This window comes from Trachemys scripta, chromosome 3 (genome assembly GCF_013100865.1).
Source record: "Trachemys scripta elegans isolate TJP31775 chromosome 3, CAS_Tse_1.0, whole genome shotgun sequence".
NCBI lineage: Eukaryota > Metazoa > Chordata > Testudines > Emydidae > Trachemys > Trachemys scripta.
Genome location: NC_048300.1, coordinates 182,303,460 through 182,326,913, shown reverse-complemented (window position 1 = coordinate 182,326,913; position 23,454 = coordinate 182,303,460). Strand labels below are relative to the sequence as shown.

At 45.4% G+C, this 23,454-nt stretch overlaps 1 protein-coding gene and 1 pseudogene across 1 annotated transcript in view; both read left to right on the top strand.

Moving 5' to 3' along the window:
* Window positions 1–5,931: 5,931 nt before the first annotated feature.
* The window catches only part of SDC1 (syndecan 1), a 33,506-nt gene continuing 15,983 nt past the window's right edge, over window positions 5,932–23,454 (top strand). The window contains exon 1 of the mRNA XM_034766570.1: window positions 5,932–6,122. Within this exon, the coding sequence (XP_034622461.1) occupies window positions 6,066–6,122 (57 nt within the window). The 5' untranslated portion in view covers window positions 5,932–6,065. The remainder of the gene's footprint in view (window positions 6,123–23,454) is intronic.
* On the top strand, window positions 18,097–18,150 carry LOC117875676 (annotated as a pseudogene).

The window sequence follows — 23,454 nt, the reverse complement described above, 5'->3', positions numbered from 1 at the left end:
GGCTGATTGCGGTTACCCCTGTGACCAGACATTGCCAGGTCCACTTTTCAGCCTAACTTTCCAGTCGAAAACTGGACAACTGGCAACAGGGGAGCCGGAATGTGGGGCAGCGGGCAGCGGGCCATGGTCCCTTCATTTCCCCCTGCCTTAAGGGTGAGCAGCAGGGGGAGGCAGCGGAGAGGAGCAAGCGGTGGGGAGGGCCTCGGAGGGAGCAGAGTAAGGGCGGGGCCTCAGAGTGGGAGGGGCAGAGCAGGGGGTGGGGCCATGGTCCAGGCACCGATTCCCCCGCTCCTCCTCCCCCGTTCCAGGGTGCTTTTGGCACTCCTGCCTGGCAACCTTCTGAGTGTGGGCCTGGCACGATGGTACCATTGGCAACCCATTACTGCCTTCTGGGGTATATATAAGAGTTCAAGTAGGTTTTATCTCCAACATTCAGGTGTCCCCAGCCCAACCCAGCTCAGCCCAGCCCTCCACCTAGAGCTGAGTTGTAATTCAGGACAGCTAGCAGCTATGGCAGATTAACACACGGGCCCATGAGGCCCAGCTCCATGGGCCCCAGCCAATTTGAGGGCCCTGGTAGGAGCACCAGAACCAGGGGCACCCGAAGTGAGGGGCCCCACCAGTGCCAGAACTGTGGGACCACCCATGCTCCTCCTCTTCCCACTGGGCCCTGCTCCTGCTCTTGCTCTTCTCCCCGAGTCCCCGCCCCTTGGCCAGGTGGGAAATTGGAGCCAGGCCATAGTAAGAACTGCCCAGGGAGCCCGGGCTGCTGTGGAGAGCCCTCGACTCTCCATTGGCACTGGGCAGGAGGCCGGGGTGCCTGAGAGCAGCTCCAGACCTGGGTCCCCACCTTCCCAGGCCATGCTGCCCAGGGCGTGCGGAGGGTCCAGGGCTCCCCACAGCAGCCCAGGCTCCCTAGGTGATTCTGACCATGGACCGGCTCCAGCTTCCAGCCTGGCCAGGGAGTGGGGCCTCGGGGCATAGGAGGAGCAGGGGTGGGACCCATGGCAAGGGGGAGCTAAGGTCCACCCTCAGCCCCCCCCACCCTGGGAGGAGGCTGGTGCCGCTAGTAGGAGCTGTGCTTCATGGTGAGGAGCTGATCACCGCCACGAAGCACAGCCCCTGCCACCGCCGCTCTGTGTCTGCCCGAGGCTACTATGCCCATGTAGGGTTGCCAACCCTCCTGGATTGGCCAGAAGTCTCCCAGAATCAGCCTCAATCTGCTGGTTGCTATTGAAATCAATCCAGGAGATTTAATAGGCCAAAACTCCAGTCGGCAGCAAAGCGGGGTTAAGACAGGCTCTCTACCTGCCCTGGCTCTGTGCGGCTCCCAGAAGCGGCCGGCAAGTCTGGTTCCTAGGTGCAGGGGCAGCCAGGGGGTCTCTGCGTGACCCAGGAACCATGGCCAATGGGAGCTGTGGGGCGGTGCCAGTGGTGGAGCCTCGGAGAAAGGGAGGGGCAGCAGTGGGGCCTTGGGAAAGGGGCAGGGAAAGGGCGGAGCATCGGGGAAGGGGGCAAAAGTGTTCGGTTTTGTGCAATTTGAAAGTTTGCAACCCTAACCGACTCCCCACTGTGCTTCAGGCCATCCACCCCGACTCCCCACTGTGCTCCAAGCCACCCAACCCAACCCAACCTCCCCCGCACCGACTTCTCACCATGCTCCAGGCCACCCAACGCTTCCCCCCTGCCCCCATGCTCCAGTTCCACCCAGGTAATTGGTGGCCATCTTTTTAGGGCAGTCTCATTTCCACATACAGAGGGTGTAGGGAAATTGTGGCCATCTGGCCTGGCTTCAGCTTCATTGTTGGCAGTCTGACTAAGGGGAATACAACAAGATTGAAGCCAGGAATAGGAAGGGCATGTGAAAGTTTGTTTTGTTTTTCAAAGAAACAAACATTTTGCAGGACTTGCAACAAAATCATAGAAATGTAGGGTTGGAAGGGACCTCGATATGTCATCTAGTGCAGTCTCCTGCACTAAGGCAGGACTAAGTATTATCCCTGGCACGTGTTTGCCTAGCCTGTTCATAAAAACCTCCAATAATGGAGATTCCACAACCTCCTGAGGCAATTTATTCCAGTGCTTAACCACCCTGACAGGAAGCTTGTCCTAATGTCCAACCTAAACCTGTCTTGCTGCAATATAAGCCCATTGCTTCTTATCCTGTCCTCAGTGGTTAAGGGAAACAATTTATCACTCTCCTCTTTATAAAAAAACTTTTACATACTTAAAGACTATTATCATGTCCCCGCCTCAGTCTTCTCTTCTCCAGATTAAACAAACCCAGTTTTTTTCAATCTTCCCTGATTGGTCATGTTTACTAGACCTTTCATCATTTTCGTTGCTCTCCTCTGGACTTTCTCCAGTTTGTCCACATCTTTCCCAAAGTGTGGTGCCCCAAACCGGGGACGCTACTTCAGCTGAGCCCTTATCAGTGCTGAGTAGAATGGAAGAATTACTTCTCCTGTCTTGCTTACAACTCTCCTGCTAATACATCCCAGATGTTTGCTTCTTTTGCAACAGTATTCCATTGTTGACTCACATTTAGTTTGTGATCCACTATAACCCCCAAATCCTTTTCTGCAGTACTCCTTCCTAGGCAGTCGTTTCCCTTTTTTGTATTTGTGCAATTGATTATTCCTTCCTAAGTGTACTACTTTGCATCTGTCCTTATTGATTTTCATCCTATTTATTTCAGACCATTTCTCCAATTTGTCAAGATCATTTTGAATTCTAATCCTGTCCTCTAAAGTGCTCACAAGCCCTCCAAGCTTGGTATTGTCTACAAAGTTTAAGTGTACTCTCTATGCCATATTCAAATCATTTATGAAGATACTGAACAGAACCAAAACAAGGAAAGATCCCTGGGGGACCCCACTTGACATGCCCTTCCAGCTTGGTTGTGAACCACTGATAACTACTTTCTGAGTATGCTTTTCCAACCAGTTTTGCACCCACCTTATAGTAGGTTTGTCTAAGCTATTTTTCTCTAGTTCTCTTATGAGAAGGTCACGTGAGACCTTCAGTTTCGGCAACACTGAAATATACTCATGGGTCTATTAAGCTTTTGGATGACAGTTGTGGAAGCAGATTCTCTTTCTGTAGCAGGATACTTTTAAGAATGGACCTATTGGGTCAGACCACTGGTCTGTCTAGCCAAGTATCCAGTCTTCCAACAGTGGCCAATGTCAGATGCTTCAGAGGGAATGAACAGAATAAGGCAAATTATCAAATGATCCATCCCCTGTTATCCAATCCCAGCTTCTGACAGTCAGAGGTTTAGGGACACCCAGTGCATGCAGTTGCATCCCTGATTATCTTATGTAATGGCCATTGATGGATCTATCCTCCATGAATTTATGCAGTTCTTTTTTGAACCCAGTTATACTTTTGGCCTTCATAACATCCCCTGGCAGCAAGTTCCAGAGGTTGATTGTGGATTGTGGGAAGAAGTACTTCTTTATATTGTTTTAAACTTGCTGCCTATTAATTTCATTGGGTGACCCTTAGTTTGTGTGTTATTTGTTTATCCGTTTCTGAAAATCAACCTCAGAGCTGATCTAAGTTGTTGCAGGCATGGCTGGGAGACTAGCCCCCAGCCCGGTCCACCCCTTCTGCCTGAGGCCCCACCCCACCCCTCTCACCCCCTTCCCCTGCTCAAGCCTAGAGCTCCTCCACACGGCCCCCAGCCCCAGAGCACCAGGGAGGCAGGTGGCGCAGCCCCCAACTCCGGAGTGGGTGGATGGTGCAGCCCCCACCCCCAGAGCACCGTGTGGGCGGGTGACATGGCCTCTAGCCCCAGAAAGCCAGCTCCAGCCATCCGGAGTCCCTGACTGCAGGCCAGCCCCAGCCCAGGGCCCCAGCCACAGGGGAAGAGCCGCAGAGCGCGGGTGGGAAGCAGGAGGGGGTCTGGAGGCAGTGTGTGGGCAGGGCAATGGAGGGCTGTTTCTTTGATACCTGCCCGGGCTGCAAGGCTAACTTCTCCAGCCAGGGATCCCCAGATCACAGCAATATTTCCTCCACATCCCCTTTTCCTGGCTACCCTTCGTACACACCTCCTATGCTGGGGACTGTGGATGGCAAGGATGAGGAATTCCCCTCCCCAGTGCTATTGCCCTACCATCTCATTTAGCTTCACTTTACCTTACTGTAATATAAAATGTGGTTGTTGTGGGACCAAATTACCCTCCTTGAAATCAGTGAGTGTTTTGTTAACTTCAGTGGTAGCAGAATATTCCCCCCCCCACACACACACACACTTGTAAATTCCTTTAAGATTCTCAGCTGAAGGTTAAAAGTATTCTGTAAAGAGACACCATCATAGCACAGTAGTAGGTTTTGGATAAACAAGCTTTTACAAAAGCTTAATCCAGTAGAAATATTGTCATGATTAAAAAAAAAATCAAATGGGAAATAGGCTCTTTGAAAACATAAACATTCCCTTGCTATGTTTATGACCAAACTCTGCAACACTGTGCAGTAAACCTGTGCAATAAACCTGACAGGGAAATTGACTAGAAACAAACTGAAACTGACTAAGGCTCCAGTCCTGCAAACACAAATAGTAAGATTAAGCATGTGCAGGATTGTTTGCTGGAACCAAACCTTCTTTATTTTAACTGTCCAAGCTCAGAAAAGTGCAATAAAATAAAATAAAAAATACAAACAGCAAAATTAGTGACAAAATAAATTTGATTTAAAAGTTAATATTTAATAATGTACAATTCTCATCTTACACAGACCACTTTTTAAATAGAGTTTTTGACCTGGCATTTTTGTCACAAATCTAGTATGATTTTATTATTTAAGCACAATTTTAAAATGTATTAAAAACACGAAGTGCAGCCGCACAGTTTAAAATAAATCAAACTGATGAGACTACCTAATGAAAAGATGGTAAGAGAAGACAGTCCTGGGCAAACAGTGAAAGGCAACAGGTAGCCCTCTGAAAAGCACTGTATAAAAAAACATGACTTAATGAAGAGTTCTGTGTGAGCTGGAAAGCTTGTCTCTCTCACCAGCAGAAGTTAGTCCAATAAAAGAGATTACTTCATCCATTGTCTCACTAGTAAAAAACAATGCAGTAGCGGCTCTCAGGTTTTGCAGGAGAAAAAAAAATGATTACAGTTCAGCAGGTTTGTAATATCATTCGATCACATGATGTGGGAGCGACCATATATGATGACTGTTCACAACTAGATCTAAGGGGGGGGGGGAAAGGGAATTGCGGCTAAAATAAATAATTAAATTAAAACATCACATGGTAAAAGGATGATTAAATTCACTTCCAAGTTCTTAAACAGGAAATGCAAGATTCAAAATGCACACTGTATGGGGGAGGAAGGAGACTAACTTCTGTTGGTGAGAGAGACAAGCTTTTGAGCCGCACAGGGCTTTCGCAGGTACTTTCCCTCCATCCCTTGCATTAGTGTGTTGTTTCAGGTTTTGCTTCCCTCTTGCTACCATGTGTCAGCTTTTTTTAAAAAAAGGGAAAAAATGGGGGGGAGGAGAGGCTGGAGCGTGCTGGGATTTTCCAGATTAGGTCTGGGAAACTGGGTGTGTTTGTTTTTGTATCTAGAGAATGAAATGTTTGGGGGAGAAATTATTCTTATGCAAAGTAAAGCTGGGAATGAAATAACAGGCTAACTGGGAGAACAATGCAAACGCCGATTGCCCGCAGCTAACAGGACGTGTGAAATTAGAGGGTTGAGCAAGATCTTGCGTAGGTGATACAGGTAATGATGAGGCAGTGATTTCGTTAGGAAACAGCCCTTGAGGAAGCGCTATTAAGCGCTGATTGCTTAAAGGTGGTGGAGCGGGGAGCGGGGAGGGGCGTGGCAGGAGTGGGCGGTGCTCGCCCTGAGAGCGGTGCCTGAGGGGGCGGGGCTCCGGAAGAGGGCGGCGGATGGTGATAGGTGAAGGTTGTTACATTGGCCGTATTAGAAGCCAGGGTTGGGCTAGGTCGGCTCTTTGCAGCTGCGGGCGGCTGAACGAGCACGTGAAGCGGAGAACCCGGGAGCGCCCAGCCCAGGCTCCAGAGCAGCGGCGCCCGCCAAGGAGGGAGGATGATAAACGTGTCAGCAGTGTGGTTGTTAGCCCTCTTCGTGCAGGCAGCGTGCTCGGTGAGTCCGAGGCCTGGGATGCTGGCCCGGGGGGAGGGGGGTTATTTGTTGTGCTCGATCGCTGGCGTGCTGTGCCGGGGGGGGGGGGGGGGGGATGGATGTGCAGAGGAGTAACAGGAGCTGGACAATCTCTCCCCGAACTCCTCCGGGGTGGGGGGTCAGTCCTTTTACATCCTCCGAAGCCCCCCGCCCCCTCGGGCCAGAGCCAGGCGCAGCTTTGGCGCTTGGTTCCCCCGTGGGGGGAGCAGAGGCTGTGAGCGGGGCGGGCTCTTGGCGCTCCAGGCCCCTGGAAGCGGGCTGCGGGGGAGGGGAGGGCTGGTTGCTTCACTTCACCCCCTGCATTCAATTACCCAAAGCGGCTCCATATGTTGCGAGGCTCCCAGTCCCGCGCTGGCAGGAAGCGCGCTCCGGCTGCCTTGGCAGGAGCGGCTGAGTCTGACACAGCTGCCTCCTTTCAACAGGTTATTAGAGCCGCGCCGCACCCTCCCCTGCCCGCTCTGCTGGCTGGCACCCAGGGCTCCCAGAGCCTGCTGCAGCCCGCCCCGCCGGGCTTCGCTCAAAGCAGCGCCTGGCTGGAAGCTGCCCGCGCCGGAGCCCTTCGCTCCCCGGGCCCTGCCCCTCCTCCAGCTGGCTGGGTCTTCGCTCGTGCCTTTGGGCCGGTTTGCTTTCCGCGGCGGTGACAGGCTCCCGCTGGTCCCGACGTGGCCAAAGCGCCCCCCGAGCGCTCACCCGTGCGCTCTCCTCCTGCAGGGGCCTCGGGGTCCGCCGCCGGGCGTGGGGCTCGACAGGCGGCTGTAGGCTCCCCGCACGAGGAGAGACCTTGGTAACAGACCCCTCCAGCAACCGCCCAGTTAAAAATCAAACTCGGGGGGCAGGACGTGGGCGGGGACGACTTTAATCAAACGCCATGTCCCTCTGCAGAACAAGGGGGGAAAGCTCCGCTCCCTGCTCCCATGGGCTGGGCTAAGCGATAACCTAGTTGAGATCCTGGCTCGGAAATGGCCACTTAAAGCTAAAAGAAGAACAGGAGTACTTGTGGCACCTTAGAGACTAACAAATTTATTAGTCTCTAAGGTGCCACAAGTACTCCTGTTCTTCTTTTTGCGGATACACACTAACACGGCTGTTACTCTGAAACCTGTCACTTAAAGGTAGTGTGCGGATGGGGAAACTTTCAAGAGTGCTCCCAAATCAAGTTTTTTCTATCGTGTACTTGTGCTCATGCTGTGGCGCTAAAACAGAAAATCAGGTGGTTGTGGCTTGTTCCCATGCCTAGACCTTCTTGCGTGGGTGTCTTTCTCATTAATTTTAAATAAAATACTTAGTGGCTAACATGCCTATTTAAAAAAAGTTCCCTAATCTCACTGCTTCAGTCAATGTCCTAGTAGTAAACTCGCCTTCTGTAGTTCCTTGCTGACTTCAGCTTCTGCAGAAGGCTTAAATCAGGTTTCTACAGCAGTGAGTGTAGGGTTTATTCCGTTGAGTTGATAGTGCTAATCTCTATATAGATCATCATCAATTTATCTTGGCACCGAGTATGTGCCTTCCCAATGGTGGATTAATGAAGCCGTTTTAACTAGGCTCTCGAAGTCAACGCTCTCCTTACTACCCCAGTCAAAGCTTTATTTGGGCGTCAAAGAATTTTTTTAAAATCTTCCAAAAAAAACCTCACTGCAGCCTTAAAAATATTTTCAAAGTGGGCTCCAAACTTGAGCGGATTGGTGTAGCAGCCACTTAGGTTCTCCTTCAGATGGCTACCCATTGTAGCCACCAGATGTCAGCACTGAATAGCAAGTTCACTTCAGTGCTGTTCAGTCTCTAGTTGGCAAAATAGTCGTACAAAGCATTTTTAAAAAGTTAGGTTTTGCGCCTATGATGATTGCATAAGCCATTCCACAGTACACTCTGTTGGTCTAACTTGAATGAAATGGAAAAGCACTGACTCCTTTCATTAAAGTGATTGTAAACACTCACTAATCCATAAAACCCATCTCTCAGGCATGTGTACCCACTTCATAAAAGTCACTCGAGGTGACACAGCGAGTTAGTGGCAGAGACAGGACTAGAATTAAGGAATACCCAGCTCCCAGGTGCATATGTGGTCAATTATGCCTTGTATGACTTATGTGTGAACAAGTGCATTATTTGAGCATGACCAAGCCTATGTAGTGCCCACTTTCTCCCATCCTATAAATACACGGTATCTGAATCTGCACTATTTGTGTAGTCTATTCCTCCCCTTGGATATGCCATGAGGGGAAGGAAAGTGTAAATTTCTCTACCAGGACAGAGCAGTGTCCTTAGCTAAATGGCCTGTCCTGAAAACCAAACTGTCCCTCCCTGGTTGAATTTCAAAAGTTCCAGATTTAATATTAATAAATAAAAAATCCAGAAAGGGAAGGGAAATCTACAGTAAGGGGATGCTACAGAAATTGTGAAATGGGTGTTTGAAAGCCCTTCAGGGTAGGAGAAATCAGTACACTTATGTACAGGCAAAGTACTACAGAGTTCTCTTGATTATCAGAGAAATCAAAAACAAAAGGTTGTGGTGAGGAGACCCCAGGAGTGCTTTCAAATTTAGGTAGGGACAATCTCTGCAGTACAGCTGCTGTTGCTTCATATACGTTAATTTATGTGACTTGAAATCTAATCTGTATTAGGCCTCAGAACAGTGGATGGGCCCAAACTTTGGAAACTAACACTGCATTTTATTCCTGGGAATAACTAATCCTGTCCTGGCAGAGATGGCCTGGTAGAAGTGACCTGCATGACACCTGTTAACAGAACTTTTACTGGCAAAGACAAAGTACAGTTGGGGTCTATCCAGCTTTTGGGCCACCTTTGCTTCCATAGGTTCTCCCTTACCACCAGGCCCTTATCTGTTTATGCATATCTGCAGGTCGTATACAGGAATACTCTAAACTAGAAGACACTCAGGGTTTAAAGACCATTCACCAAAATGGGCAGAATCAATGAATAAATTAAGCAAAAAGCCTCAGGCAGCAGGCAACACATTGGTGACTCAGTACCTGAATAACTTCCCTTGTAACTGTTGGCCCATGCTTGCATTTATTCTGTTTAAATTAATGCTGTTTAGAACCACAGATCAAAGCTGGCTTTCCTCTCAAGCTGCCCTTGACTCAGAAGATGAAGTTTACTGATTTGATAAGATTACCTCAGGTAATGGGTGTAGAAAGCACAGCGTTGCTGTATAGGCCTCTGCCCGCTTGGGATCCCATCTAGTATGCTATGATCCCATCTGACATGCTTGTTGCTAGCAGTGTTCTAGCTAGTTCCCTCACCCGCTGAGGAGTGGGTTGTAAAACATGCTTGGGGTTCACCTGATGCAACTGTGCAGCCATGCGAACTGCTTGACAACTTGTCTCCTTGCCATGTTGCTGCATGAAGCCACAAATTCATTTCCTGTTGGTATGTTGCCTGCTTTTTTGAGCTCTGCCCACAAGGAGAGAGCAGGGAGTTTTCTGCCCTCCTTGGAGGAGGGGGTGGTTTGTTATTCAGGACAGTAAGATATGAGCACAACCTGCCCTGCTCACTCTCTGAAGTGATGGGGTGGAAAGTGAGAAGGGCCTGAAATTTAGATGGACTATGGAGATTGGTACCTTCCTGGGTTCCTAAGCTCTGCAGAAGTAGAAGACTGTTCCTGGCATTGCTTAAGGGGACTTGGGCCAGTAACTGTCCCTTTCTGTAGGAATGGACATGTCTGTACATGGCTCAAGAACCCAGGATGGGTCCATCTCCCTATTGGCTTTCTGAGACTGTGCTTCATGTTACTGCATGGCCCATGCTCTGCTTTGCCTGGCCACACATTTGGAAAAGACTCCCCTCTGATAGAGCCCATGATCACAGCAGCAGTGTTCCTGTCCAGCATGCATGGGTTGTGGTCATCCTGGGTTGTTAGCCTATGATATTTTAACTGGTTAACATTGCCACCAATCTTTAGAACTGCTGCATGAACAGTGTATCCTTACAGTGTAATATGCTTCATAGGACCTTAGCAAATCTATAGCTGTGGCTAAAGGAGGGCATGGTGCAAGCTCTCTCCAGCCGAATTAGGGGAAACTGCATTAGCAATGTCCATTGTCTAAAAACCATGGCTTCTAAAGATGGATAGCAAGTTTTGATTGGTTCCCTGGTACAGACATGCTGAATGCTACAGTGGAGGCTAGCAAAAGACTGGTAGGGGCTGGCAATGAGCCTGGCTTTGCTTTGTATTCAGTGTTGAAAACCATTTCAAAGGTGAGATCGTTCTGAGCTGCATGTAAGCTAATGTCTTATAAGGAAACTAGCTAGTCCAGCTTTCCCATTAAATCTCTGTGTATAAGGAGGAATCTCTGTTACACAAACTACCCATCATAAATGGGGCTTTTCCATGTGAAGGTCCAGCTGCTGATGTACAACAGGTGTAAAATGTCGGGCCTTCTGTGGTCTCGAGTTCTTTCCAGGTGAAGGACACCAATGTAAGCATAGTTCTTAGTCTTTGTTCTAGGATGACTTACCTGGTACTACTGAATAATTAACACTTCTAATGGCAACCCTGGGAAGCTGCTGGAAGCTCAACGGTTCTCAAACAGCCTGAGACAAGTTACAGCAAGTGTAACAAACCTGTAAATCTTCTCAAATATGAATCTGAAATTCTCTGCTTTTAAGTGCACTAACCTGAATTCTAGCTAGAACAAGGCTTGTATATAGTCCACATTAAGCATGTCTTTCAGTGTGTGGGACTCATTACTATTGAAATAATTGTCCTTAACTAAATGCTGTAGGGACTCCTCCCATACGAATCAAGCTTGATGTGACTCCTGGTGTCAAAGTTGGACACTTTCCTCTCTGAGGACACTAACATTAATGGACTCCAATAGTCCCTCCCTATGTGTTAAGCCTTCATTCTAGTTTAATTCAAACTTTACTTTGACTAAGTTTTCTAGAAAAAGGCTGATGTAGGTTACTGTAAGATCCATGATAATTAACACTCTCCTATGAATGGAACATCAAATGAAACTTTCAGATTACTTCTGTGCAGAAAAACCTAATCTGAGCTGTAAACATAGCAGTTCCCAACCATAATTAAAACACTGTTCCATCTTAATGTACACAGGACCTAATGCTAGCAAACAATGCTATAGTCTTACTAGGTCTTGTAGCATGACTTCAGGAATGTGGTTGTCGTGTCTATGCACCCAGGTGGAACAGGGTTTTCTGTGGAGAACTACAGAGTACCTAACCATCCTACCCACATAATTAATATGCCGTATAGGCCAGGTCACAACTCTTCCATATCACTGACCAATCCAGTTGCAGATAATTCTTGGAGAGAATAAAGTTGACACATGAGCATTTCACTTTCTATCATCTGAGTCCTGGTCATAAAACTTGCCTTCATCAGAGACATATAATAACAAAGTAGTCAAACTTTTCCAGTACTACATGCTAACCTTTTTCAATAAAGCCTTGTGTTGACCTATTTTTTTAATATTGGATTTGAGAGCCTCATCCACTGTAGAGCTTCCTTGATTTGAATTTAACAGACAGTGACCAAAACTTTCAGTTGTAAGTGATCTATGATGCCTTTTGAAGTTGATGAGCATTCTGAATGCTGAGCACTTCTGGATATTGGGCCACCTACTTGGTGTGTAATATGGATTCCAGTAGCAACTCTTGGCCTACTGTAGAAGCACATTGTTTCCTTAATATGTTTGGTATCTGGACTGGCTAGTCAATCTGGAAAGCTATCTGGATATGCAGAGTTAATCTTTATCTGAAAAGCTAAAATGTGGCTTCTATGTGTTAACACTTCTAATGGCATGTGTAAAGGATGTGTAGCAAGATCAGCACAGACCTCTCATTACCAAGTTCAGAAGCAAAGTGATGGAGGCAAACATATGACTAAACTCAGATCTACAGCTGAATTTCAAAGTTCTGAAGTTGACTATTGGGGTCTGAAGTGCTCTTACATTACCCCTCTCTCCCCCCCCACACCTCCCGATAACCTTTCCTAGTGGAATCTCTGGCTCATTGGATCAATGTGTAGTTGGGAATGTAACTTCCTGTTGAGTCACTGAGACTGTAGTCACAACTGAATCCTCAAAATGTTACACTTTTATGGCTCTTCATCCTCTGTCTAAAACCTGGAAACCCCTCTGGGGCTGTCCTGGCTTAAATGAAGCAATAAAAACGACTTGCCTGACTTAACATCTGGGTGTACTGCTCTTAGTAAGGTCAGTCTCCCCCCCCCCTTCCGCTTTGCGAAGTGATTCACTTACATCAAAAGATGGCTGTGTTCCCATGGCACATCATATCTTCCACTGTTATCTTCTGGTCTGTGGTGTCTGAAAGCTTTCCAGAATGAAACTGATTATATCCATTTACAAGAGGAACAGGACACAACTCTGCAGTTGATGCACTGGCCACCTTCCAGTCAATGCTGGGTTTTTTGTTTCCCTTTTTAAAAAGGGTTCCAGAGGTCATCCTGACTTTAGTAGTAGGCAATTGGGAAGAACTGTAGCAAGGAACAGAATTATGAGAGCGAAATCTAATTTGGGGAAGAATCAACACTGCTTTTGTAAATAGTGAGGAATTCTTTGAGGGTGTCAATCGTGGTTCAAGGTGATCCAATGATTTAATGGGCTTTTTTTAAGAAAGCCTTTGACATTGTCCCTCACCAAAGGCTCTTACAGAAACTCAGGTGTCATGGGATAACGGGAGTCATCTCCTGGATCAGTAACTGGTTTAAAAGACAGGGAAACAAAGGGTAGGAATAAATGCCCCATTCTCAGAATGGGGAGAGATGAACAGCTGGGGTCCCCCAAGGATCTGTAATGGGATCAGTGCTGTTCAACATATTTATTAATCTGCTGGAAGGGTAAACGGGGCAAAATTAGCAAATAGCAAAGTCCAAAACTGACTGAAGAGTTATGGGGATCTCACACAACTAGGTGACTGGGCAAAAAAGGCAGATAAAATTAAACATGAAGTACAAAGTAATGCATGCTGGGAAAAAATCCTAGTACACACGTCTCATGGGTTCTAAATGAGCTGTTACCGCTCAAGAAAGATCTAGGAGCCACTGTGGAATGTTCTGAAAGTCAGCCCAATGCACAGCAGCGGTCAAAAGGCTAACCTTCTTAGGAACTATTAGGAAAAAGAGAAAATAGGACAGAAAAATATCATAATGCCACTATATCAGCGTAGTCAATAGGCAGACCATGGGCCAAATCCAGACCACCAGATGCTTTTGAACAGGCCGCAACATCTCTTTATTTACTTAATATTGTTTGTGGGGGGCCAGGGGAGGCGTCTTGCTCTGGAGTTTGGATCTTGACAATACCTTGACCAAGAAATTTGGACCCTGACAAAAAGACTACTTCTGCACTATATAAATCAATGGTCCACCCACTCCTTGGGTTCTGGACATGTTCTGGTTGCCCCATCTCAGAAAGGAAATAATGGAACTACAGAAGGTTTAGAGAAGGGCAACAAAAGATGGTCAGAGATATGGAACAGCTTCTGTATGAGGGACTAAAAATATGGCTGCTTAGCTTAAGAGGCTATTAAGGAGAGAGGTGATGGAGGTCTATAAAATCATGAATGAGAAGTGATTACCCTTCTTGCTATACAAGAACCAGGGGTCATATAATGTAACTAATAGGCAGCAGGTTTAATACAAACAAGAGAATAGTTTTCACAATGCACAATTAACCTGTGGAACTCATTGCCATGGGATGCTGTGATGGCTGAAAGTATAACTGTTAAGCTGGATAAGTTAATGGAGGATAGGGCCATCAATGACTATTAGCGAAGATGGTCAAGGATGCAGCCTCATACTCGGCTCCCTAAACTTCTGCCTGCCAGAAGTTGGGAGAGGAAGACAGAGTAGCTCTCTCCATAATTGCTGTGTTCTGAACACTCCCCCATAAGCTCTAGTAATGACTACAGCTGGAGATGGGGTACTTGACTGGGTGGGCTATTGGTCTGACTTGGCATGGCAGTTCTTATGCTTCATCTCTTGTGGGTCCCTTTATTACTGAGACTTCTGTCTCTCTTTGGGGAGAGGGGAAAAGACTGTCAGATCAATTGGTTTTAAGTGATCTTTGTCCTAGTACACCAACTTAAGGCACTGGTGAAAGGTGGGGGACAAGCTATCTGACAGCAATGGCTTGCTAGCAGGCTTGTAATACTCTACAAATCTTTCTTTACCTTTCACTGAGGCTCTGTCAAATGCCACTCGTTGCCTTAAGTGCTTAATGGCAGGAACAGCTGTCTTGAATTCTTTATGAATTAACTCCTGGGGAAGCTAAGGTGGTTCTGGATTCATTGCATGATTATGGCATGTCTACAATGCCCTGCTGTGGAAAAACTTGCACTACAGATCTTGGCTCAGATTTTTAGACCAGGTGATGTCTGCATTAGATAGTGCATGTTGCTCTACCAACCAGCTCTCTGAAATATACCAGCCTACCCATAGCACAGAACAGTAACTTCTCTTTAGTGGACTAGCTTTTTCTCATCTGTTCTTGGAAATCACACTTTGGCACATGTAATTATAAACAGGCAAAAACTGACAAAGGACCCTGCCTCCTAGACAGAAGAGAATTTGAATTGTTTTTCTCTGAGGATATGCAGAACATGGTTGTTTTAATGACCCCTGATTTTCCTTTCCCTACCAACTGAGTCTGCACTAAGTTCAGAGGCTGCTTTAGCTTTCTCTGACTTAGCTCAGAAAGCCTACTGTGGGAAAGGCTGTCCCAACTGACAGACTAATAGCCCAGACAGCAATACACATACCAGTTAGTCAGGCAGTAACACTAACTCAAGTTGCATCCAGAGATTACTGGAGGAACAGGCTATATAGAGGTCTGGGGGTGGGTAGGGAAGAATGGAGGCAGTTTACCATATGGAGAGCAAATGACTGTTCATCTGGAAATGTTTAGAGTAAGATCTCTTGTAATGCTGCTACTTACAAAACTACAGTGACTTTGCTGGTGTCTGCATGAACTCCCCTGGGATTGTGTGGTTGCTAGTCCTTAGAAGAAAAATAACCTGGTTCTTTTGGTCTCAAAGCAAATTCATAACCTACTAACAATCTCTACTTCAGGCAAAGTAGCATCTAAATGAGGCACTAATCTGTCAGTCCAGTGTAGTTTTCCAAAGTGTGTGGAGCAACAGAGCCAGGTTGCAAGCCACATCTTACTAAAATAGTGTCAATTCTACATACGAAACCTAATTTTATTAGGATTTTGGGCCATTACTAGTCTCTTCCATTAAGAGATGCAAGATGGTACGTGCTGGAAGCATATCTGTTTACTGTTCATCTTGCCTTATTTCTTGTCATACCTCATTAAGTCCTACAACATGCATAGGAAGGCAATTTTAAACTTATTCAGGTCTTGTGCCTGCATGATATTTGGAGACTGACTCTCCAGTTGCAAAATAGGAGCTTGGGTAACTTGCAGCTCTGTGACAGCATATTTCTGTGGTAAGAAACAAGCTAAAAATACTCCCCTCTCTTTCCCCCCATCTGCTTTGTATTTCTGTAACTAAGGAAGTATGTCCCCATTTCAAGAACAATGGGTCCTCACAATTGGGTCTCTGCATTCTTCCTGGTTTCAGTTTGCCTGGGTTAGGGGCAAGTCTCTTCATAGAGAATAGCACACATGGCACAATTAAGTGTTGGCAGCACATATAGGAACCTTCTGTCTTTAAAAAGCACTATGTTATGCCCTTTGAAGTCTTAACTGTGGACGCTGCTGTTTCTACACTTGTATGTAGGATGCACAGCAAAAATCCAAAAGCTAGTTAGGAATGGGACTGAAGTGTCTGAAGTGTCCTGGGGTGCCTACCTGGAGCTTAGTGGACTAAAGGGATGTTGAGTAGGGTCACTCTTGTTGCACTCCACACTATAGTCAAGGTGGCCAAACACTGACTATCTGAGCTGCATATGATCCTCAGAAGTTTGAGAGCTGGGGTATGCCAGCTGGAGTGGGGCTTCAGTCCCATGGGGCAATGGGCTTAAACTGCAGCAAGGGAGGTTTAGGTTGGACATTAGAAAAAGTTCCTAACTGTCAGGGTGGTTAAACACTGGAATAAATTGCCTAGGGAGGTTGTGGAATCTCCATCTCTGGAGATATTTAAGAGTAGGTTAGATAAATGTCTATCAGGGATGGCCTAGACAGTATTTGGTCCTGCCATGAGGGCAAGGGACTGGACTCAATGACCTCTCAAGGTCCCTTCCAGACCTAGAATCTATGCCTGCCAGGGCTTCAGCCCCACTCCTACTGAAGCCCAGCACCCTGGGAGGCATGCCATGTAGGGCAGAAGCCCAAGTTTCCTCATTGCCCCCCTCACCCCCAGTCTGGTAAGTGAAGAACAGGGGGTGTTTTCAAGCCACACTTTCATTGTAACAGAGCCTCCTGCCAAACCTGCTATAGCCAATAATCTGTCATCGGTAGGCACTTAAGTGGAAAAGCCCCATAGGGTCATCAATTTAACTATCTACAACAGATCAATGTGCTTAAGTGGGGCCTGTGGGAAAGTATTCTGAGCTTGCATAAAACTCATCAATTAATGTCCAACATGACACCATAGAACACCAGCTTTTTAATTTACAGAAGTGGGAATGGCGAGCTTGCCAGCTGTCTGAATATCAAAACGGTTGAGCCAAAGGCTGATTCAAGATAAACCTAAATCTCTTGGGTTCTTCCATTAGAGTAGGACAATTGTATTTTGGCTCTTTCCACCTGAGTATGGAGGCTCAAACAAGGGCTGTATCCTGGAAAGCTTGGGCAGGGATGAGTGGTCTTCTAGCTCACTCTTGCATCAACTGAGTCATGGCCTTTAACAGAACAGCTGATAGGCTAGGTTTTTTTAAGCATTAAGCTCAATTACTCTTCCCACATGGAACTCAATTATGTGGTCATACCTTTCAGACCCTCTTTACACAGTTTCTATTTTTAAACATTTAAACTCCTTGTGCTCAATCCCCATGTCCTATCTAAATCCTATTCAGTTGTTAGATGGACACTGGTTTTTGGCCTGTACTGTCACATCTATAACTAATAGCCAACCATCTGTGCTGTCTCAAGATGGTTGCTATATGTAGCCATTCTAAATGACCTCATCTGGACTGTGCTATGCTCTTCCTGGGAGCCAAAAATCCCATGTCTAGGCCAACACATTAAAATACATAACTTTGGTGCTATAACTACAATATCTCCTAAGATTCTTGTTAACATGATATTGAACCAGGGATAGCAATTTAATAGTGATTATGGACCTTGCTGTACTTCCAGAGCACTGACTTAGTCACTGAGATGCTTGGATCTTAATTAGCCAAGCCTTACAAATGCCTCTGGAAATTGCTTGATTGAAGCTTAGTGTGGTCTGTTTGTGGGGCTGTGTGCTGAGCCTAGCAGCCTGCTAGGCAAGGCTGAGAGCTTAGCCTGCCATCCTTTGATCACTAATCTTTGTAGGATCCTTGACAAGGGAGCAGAGCTAACTCCTGGAAAACAGGGATTTAAAAAGCCAGCTCCTAAGTGACCTGAGGTGCTAGCGAATAAGGGAGTCTTTTGAGGGAGTTTAGCAAGAGAGCCGGGTACTTAATAAACATGCTCTAAAATTAGGCCAATAAACTCCCCCTCAAAAAACCCAACCAACAAAACCCCCAGCAAGAGTGGTGCTGGACTTCTGCCTGCATTATTTTTTTTCAGAGTGTTGGCTATCCAATCTAATGCACTGACTGCATCATGTATGATTGATTACTTGTGGTGTGGGCAAGTAGTGTGTGTGGATTTGGTTCAAGCAGCTCATGGCCCTCAGACGGAGTACAGGCTTGAGACCAGAATGCAGAGACCGAGGTATGTAGAGACTTTCTGGGGCACAGTAGAACAGTGCCACACCCAGTCTGAAAACCTCTGTGCTGTTGAGGAAAGTCTGAGGGGAAGGAGAAAATCAAGCTGTTTCTCTTCAGATCGTATAAATCTTTCGCCTTTTACTAAAGATTTCCGTGGAGAGGGGAACTGTTAAGGTATCCTATTGCAATAAGGACACCTCTCTGGGGGAAGGACCCCTGTTAATAGGAAGACCATAATGGAGGATTTGATTATTAGAAACAGATAGCCAGGTTTGACTGGGAGAATTGCATGGTGAATTGCCTGCTGAACTCAAAGTTTGTGGACTTGTCAAGACGTCTTGACAGACTTGTGTGCAATGCTGGCATGGAGCTAGTGGATGTGGTACTTGTAGGTATAAGTGACCTAGGGAGAGGTAGGAGAGAGGTCCTGGAGGCCAAATTGGGGCTGCTAGGTCAGAGATTAAAGTCCAGGACCTCTGTGGTAGCATTCTCTGAAATGCTTCTAGTTTCACACACAAGGCCATTTACAGGCAGAACTGCAGGGTCTAAATGCATGGATGAGGTGGTGATATTCAGAGGAGGGATTTAGGTTTATTAGGAACTGGGGAAACTTTTGGGAAAGGAGGAGCCGATACAGGAAGGATGAGCTCCACCTAAACGAAAGTGTAACCAGATTTCTGGCATGTAAAATTAAAAATCTGACCTTTTTTAAACTAAGAGCTGGGGGAAGGCTGACAGATGTGTAGGAGTTTGTCCAAACTATATGCTCCTACCTTAGAGCAGGATTTATTGTAGGGGATACTGTATATCATAAGGAGGAGGGGTAGGGTGACCAGATAGCAACTGTGGGGAAAAAACTGGATGGGGGGTAATAGGTTCCTGTATGAGTCCCAAAAAACAGGACTGTCCCTTTAAAAACCAGACATCTGGTCACCCCAAGAGGGGAGAAATTAACCTTCAAATGAGTCCTAGTCAACTACATCACATGAAGACAGACCTAAAATGTATCAATATTTAGTGAAGTGCTGGAGTACAAATGCTAAGTCTAAATGCAAAGATGGGTCAACTTGAGTACCTGGTATTAAATGAGGATATTGATACAATAGGCCTCACAGAAACTTGGAGTGATAGTGGGACATGGCAATACCAGGTCATAAAATGTATAGGAATGATAGAAGGCTGGACTGGTGGGGAAGTGGCACTATGTGAAAAGTCCTAATCAAATACAGTAATCTTAAATTAATCAAAGCCTACCATACAATCTCTATGGATAGAAATTCCATGTTTGAACAGTGAGTGTAGAAGTAGGAATATACTACCAACCAGCTGACTAGGATGGTGACTGATTTGTGAAATGCTCAGGGAGATCAGAAGCTACAACAACAGAACCTGATAATGGGGGATTTCAATTCCCTATATTGACTGCGAACATGTTACCTCTTCGTGAGCTGCAGAGAATTTCTGGACACTATAAATGACTGCTTCTTGGAGCAGCTAGTTCTGGAGAAGGCGGGGGGGGGGGGGGGGGGCAACTCCTGACTTACATTCACCTCTTGGACCACATCCTGTGTGTCCCTTAGGAGTAACTGAACTGCTGAGTAAAAGCAACCATCATGTAATATCCTTTGGGGGAGGGGAATACCAAAGAAACCCACCACAGTAGCATTTAACTTCAAAAAGGGGAATTACACAAAGAGGAGGCTAGTTAACTGGAAATAAAGAGGAACAGTCACAAATGAAATGTCTGGAAGCTGCATGGAAACTTAAAAAAAAAAAAAAAAAAAAAAAAAAAAAACACCCAACAGGCTCAGATTAAATGTGTGCCCAACATAAAGTAAGAGAACCAAAAAGGCACCAAGGCTAAACAGTAAGAGGCAGTTAAAGACTTCCTTTCTACTTTTCCTCAGTAGGATTTGACTTCCAATTTTTAAAGGAACAAACTTAGGCAAGTCCAGTGTAAATGTATAATTAGGCATGCCAAAAAACTTGAAGAGCAACAAGCAAATAACACATACTAACAGCAAAAAAGGTTAAATATATCAGAAGCAGTAAGCCTGCCAAACTGGGGCCACTAGACAGATGAGAAGCAAAACAAGAACTTGAAGAAGACGGGGGGGGCAGGGGAGGAGCTAAATGAATTCTTTGCATCTTCACTGTGGAGGATGTGAGGGAAATCCCCACACCAGAGCCATTCTTTTTAGGTGACAAATCTGAGGAACGGTTCCAGTTTAAGGTCTTGGAGGGAGGTTTTGGAACTAATTGGTAAACTAAACAGTTTACCATCTGTGTAGTTTACTGCTTAGTCTGTTTAGTTTACCAATTTGTTGGTATTCACTCGAGTTCTGAAGGAACTTAAATATGAAATTGCAGAACTACTAACTGATATGTAACTTCTCACTTAAATCAACCTCTGTACCAGATGACTGGAGGATAGCTAATGTAATGCCTTTAAAAAAAACAGGCTCTAGAGCCTATCCTGGAAATTATAAGTCAGTAAGCTTAACTTCAGTACCAGGAAAATTGGTTGAAACTATAGTAAAGAACAGAATTATCAGACTGAGAAACATGTTCTATCAACATGGCTTTTGTAAAGAGAAATTATGCCTTTGAAGGGGATCCCAAACACGTGGACAGGGGGCATGGATATAGTGTACTTGGACTCTTAGAATATCTTTTGACACGTTCTTCACCAAAGGCTGTTAAGCAAACCAGTCATGGGATAAGAGGGAAGATCCGCAAGGATCAGTAACTGGTTAAGACAGGAACCAAAGGGTAGGAAGGGTTTTCACAGTGGAGAGAGGTAAGTAGTGGGGTCCCCTAAGGATCCATATTGGAAGCAATGCTGTTCAACATGTTCATAAATGATCTGAGAAAAGGGGTAAACAGTGAGATTGTATTGCCTGCAAATTTTGCAAAATTACTCAAGATAAAGGCCAAAGCTGACTACAAAGATCTCACAAAAGCAGGTGAGTGGGCAAGAAAATAGCAGACGAAATTCAATGTTAAGTGCATAGTAATGTACTTTAGGAAAAACAATCCCAGTTCTACACACAAAATGGTGGGCTCTAAATTAGCCATTTCTACTCAAGAAACCTGTCTTGGAGTCATAATGAATAATTCTCTGAACATCTGCTCATTTTGCCACAGCGGCCAAAACAACTAACTATTTGGAACCATTAGGAAAGGGATAGATAATAAAACAGTAAATATGTCGGTATATAAATCCATGATATGCTTACACCTCAAATGATGCATCCAATTCTGGTCCCCCATCTCAAACATGATAGATATTGGAATTCAAAAATAGAGATTGGGGGTGGGGAGGGGAATTTGTGTTATGGAACCTCTTTCATATGAAGAGGGAAAAAGACTAGGCTGTCTCTTCAAGAGATGACTAAGGGGAAATATGATGGAGGTCTATAAAATTTTGAATGCTATAGAGAAAGTGAATAGGGAAATATTATTTTTCCCCTTTGCATAATACAAGAACCAGAGTAATCCTATAAAATTAATAGGCAGCAGGTTTAAAACAAAATACAGGGAAGTGTTGCTTCACACAATGTGCAGTCAACCTGTGGAACTTGTTGCCAGCGGCTGTCTTGAAGGCAAAAAGTATTTAAGTTCATGGAGGCTAGGTCCAGCAATGGCTATTAGCTAAAATGGTCAAGGATGCAATGCCATGCTCTGGGTGTCCCATAACCTCTGACTGCCAGAAGCTGGGACTAGATGATGGAATGGATCACTCAGCAATTTCCTTATTCTGTTCATTCCCTCTGAAGCCTCTGGCACTAACCATTGTTGAAAGACCAGATACTGGGATAGATGGACCACTGGTCCAACCCAGTATGTCCATTCTTATAAGTGGGTTTGAAACAGTACTCTGTCAGCTAGTCTGACTAGCTTGAGTACTCTTCTGCCATAAAGTTGCATAGTTTACCTTTAAAGCAGGGAGAGACCTGCACATGAGATTCTATAGTAGTATAGTAAGTAAGCCTGGTACTGATTGTGCTTAGCTGTGAATGAAAACTGAAATGGGAAAGGAATATTCCTTACCAAGATCTGGAAAAATGCTACAGTGAGCCCTGGTCTATGTGCACCCTTTGTCCCAGTATGACTCATGCTTACAGGTGTGACTAATTCTTACACTGGTACAATATACATCCTGATATAGGTGCCGTTATAGCTTATTCCCATAGTGGAAAGGGAATATTCCATACTGTAGAAGCACCTTATAATTGGGCTACATGGCAGGATGGATACAATGGTACAATTGTGTTGGTATCCCATTGGCTGTCTAGTGGCATGGGGAAAGGCTTCCTATTTTGTGTGTTCCATCAACTATTTTATTGTAGCACATCTAAGCATCTTTCAGCTGCACTGCTTGCCTTAGTTAAGCTAACATTTTAATTATGTAATGGAAATGCATCAAACATGGCTGTATTGGAAATTTTCAGAAAGATTAACACGTTCTTGTCAGGAGGTTAGTAGCTGCAGTATGGGATACTGAGATGAAACTGTAGGCACTGCTTTTGTTGTGTGTTCGGTTTTTTCTTTCTTGCACAGACTTTAGCTTGTATTTCCCAGGTAAATGGTGAGGTCAGTAAGATTCTGAAAATAGAAGTCTTAAAACTCTGTATAGGACCGCTAGTGGTCCCAAATCCTGCTGTGTAAGAGCAGTAGGACTTCTTCCTGTAATCAGGAACGCCTTCCTTGTAGCTGCCTGCAAACAAATTGGTTTCTCAAATGCTAGACTCTGCTTCCTCCACTTTCTTGAAGCAAATCATGGTGGAAATCTGGATGTCAAAGACTCAACTGTCAAAGCCGGCCTTTGCTATTGCAGCCTGGCAACTAACTGCATCCATGATCAGGTGGTTGAGTACAAACAGTTGTCCCACAAGCCTGCATGTAAATGTGATATTGTGAGGGCAATACCTTGCCTGGGTGATAATCTGAGATGCCTAAATAAACAGCTGTTCTTTGAGGCTATTTGGAATGGGGCTGTGGAGGAGGTGAGGCAGGCATTGTCAAAAGACGGTGACAGTGCAGGCTGGAACTCTTCAGTTAAAGGCCACTGACACCTGGGTTGTATATTCAGAGATGAGGAAGTACCAAAAGGTGGCTTACCAAGCATTGAAATACAGCATTTCACTTATTTTAGAAACACTTCAACAAACTGGATTGCAAAAGTACTCATAAGTGTTCTAAAGCACTCTAATATTGCATGTGGGCCTTGGTTAAAGGGCCTGAAGGACCCTTTATATTGGACACCGTTGGGTCACCCTAGAGCAGTGGCTCTCAACTAGAGGTATGCATACCTCAGGGGGTACACAGAGGTCACTCCTCTAGATATTTGCCTAGTTTTACTACAGACTACATAAAATGCACTAGTGAATACATACAAACTAAAATTTCATGAAGATACAATGAGAAAGTAAGCACATTTTCAGTAACATGCATAAATGCTGT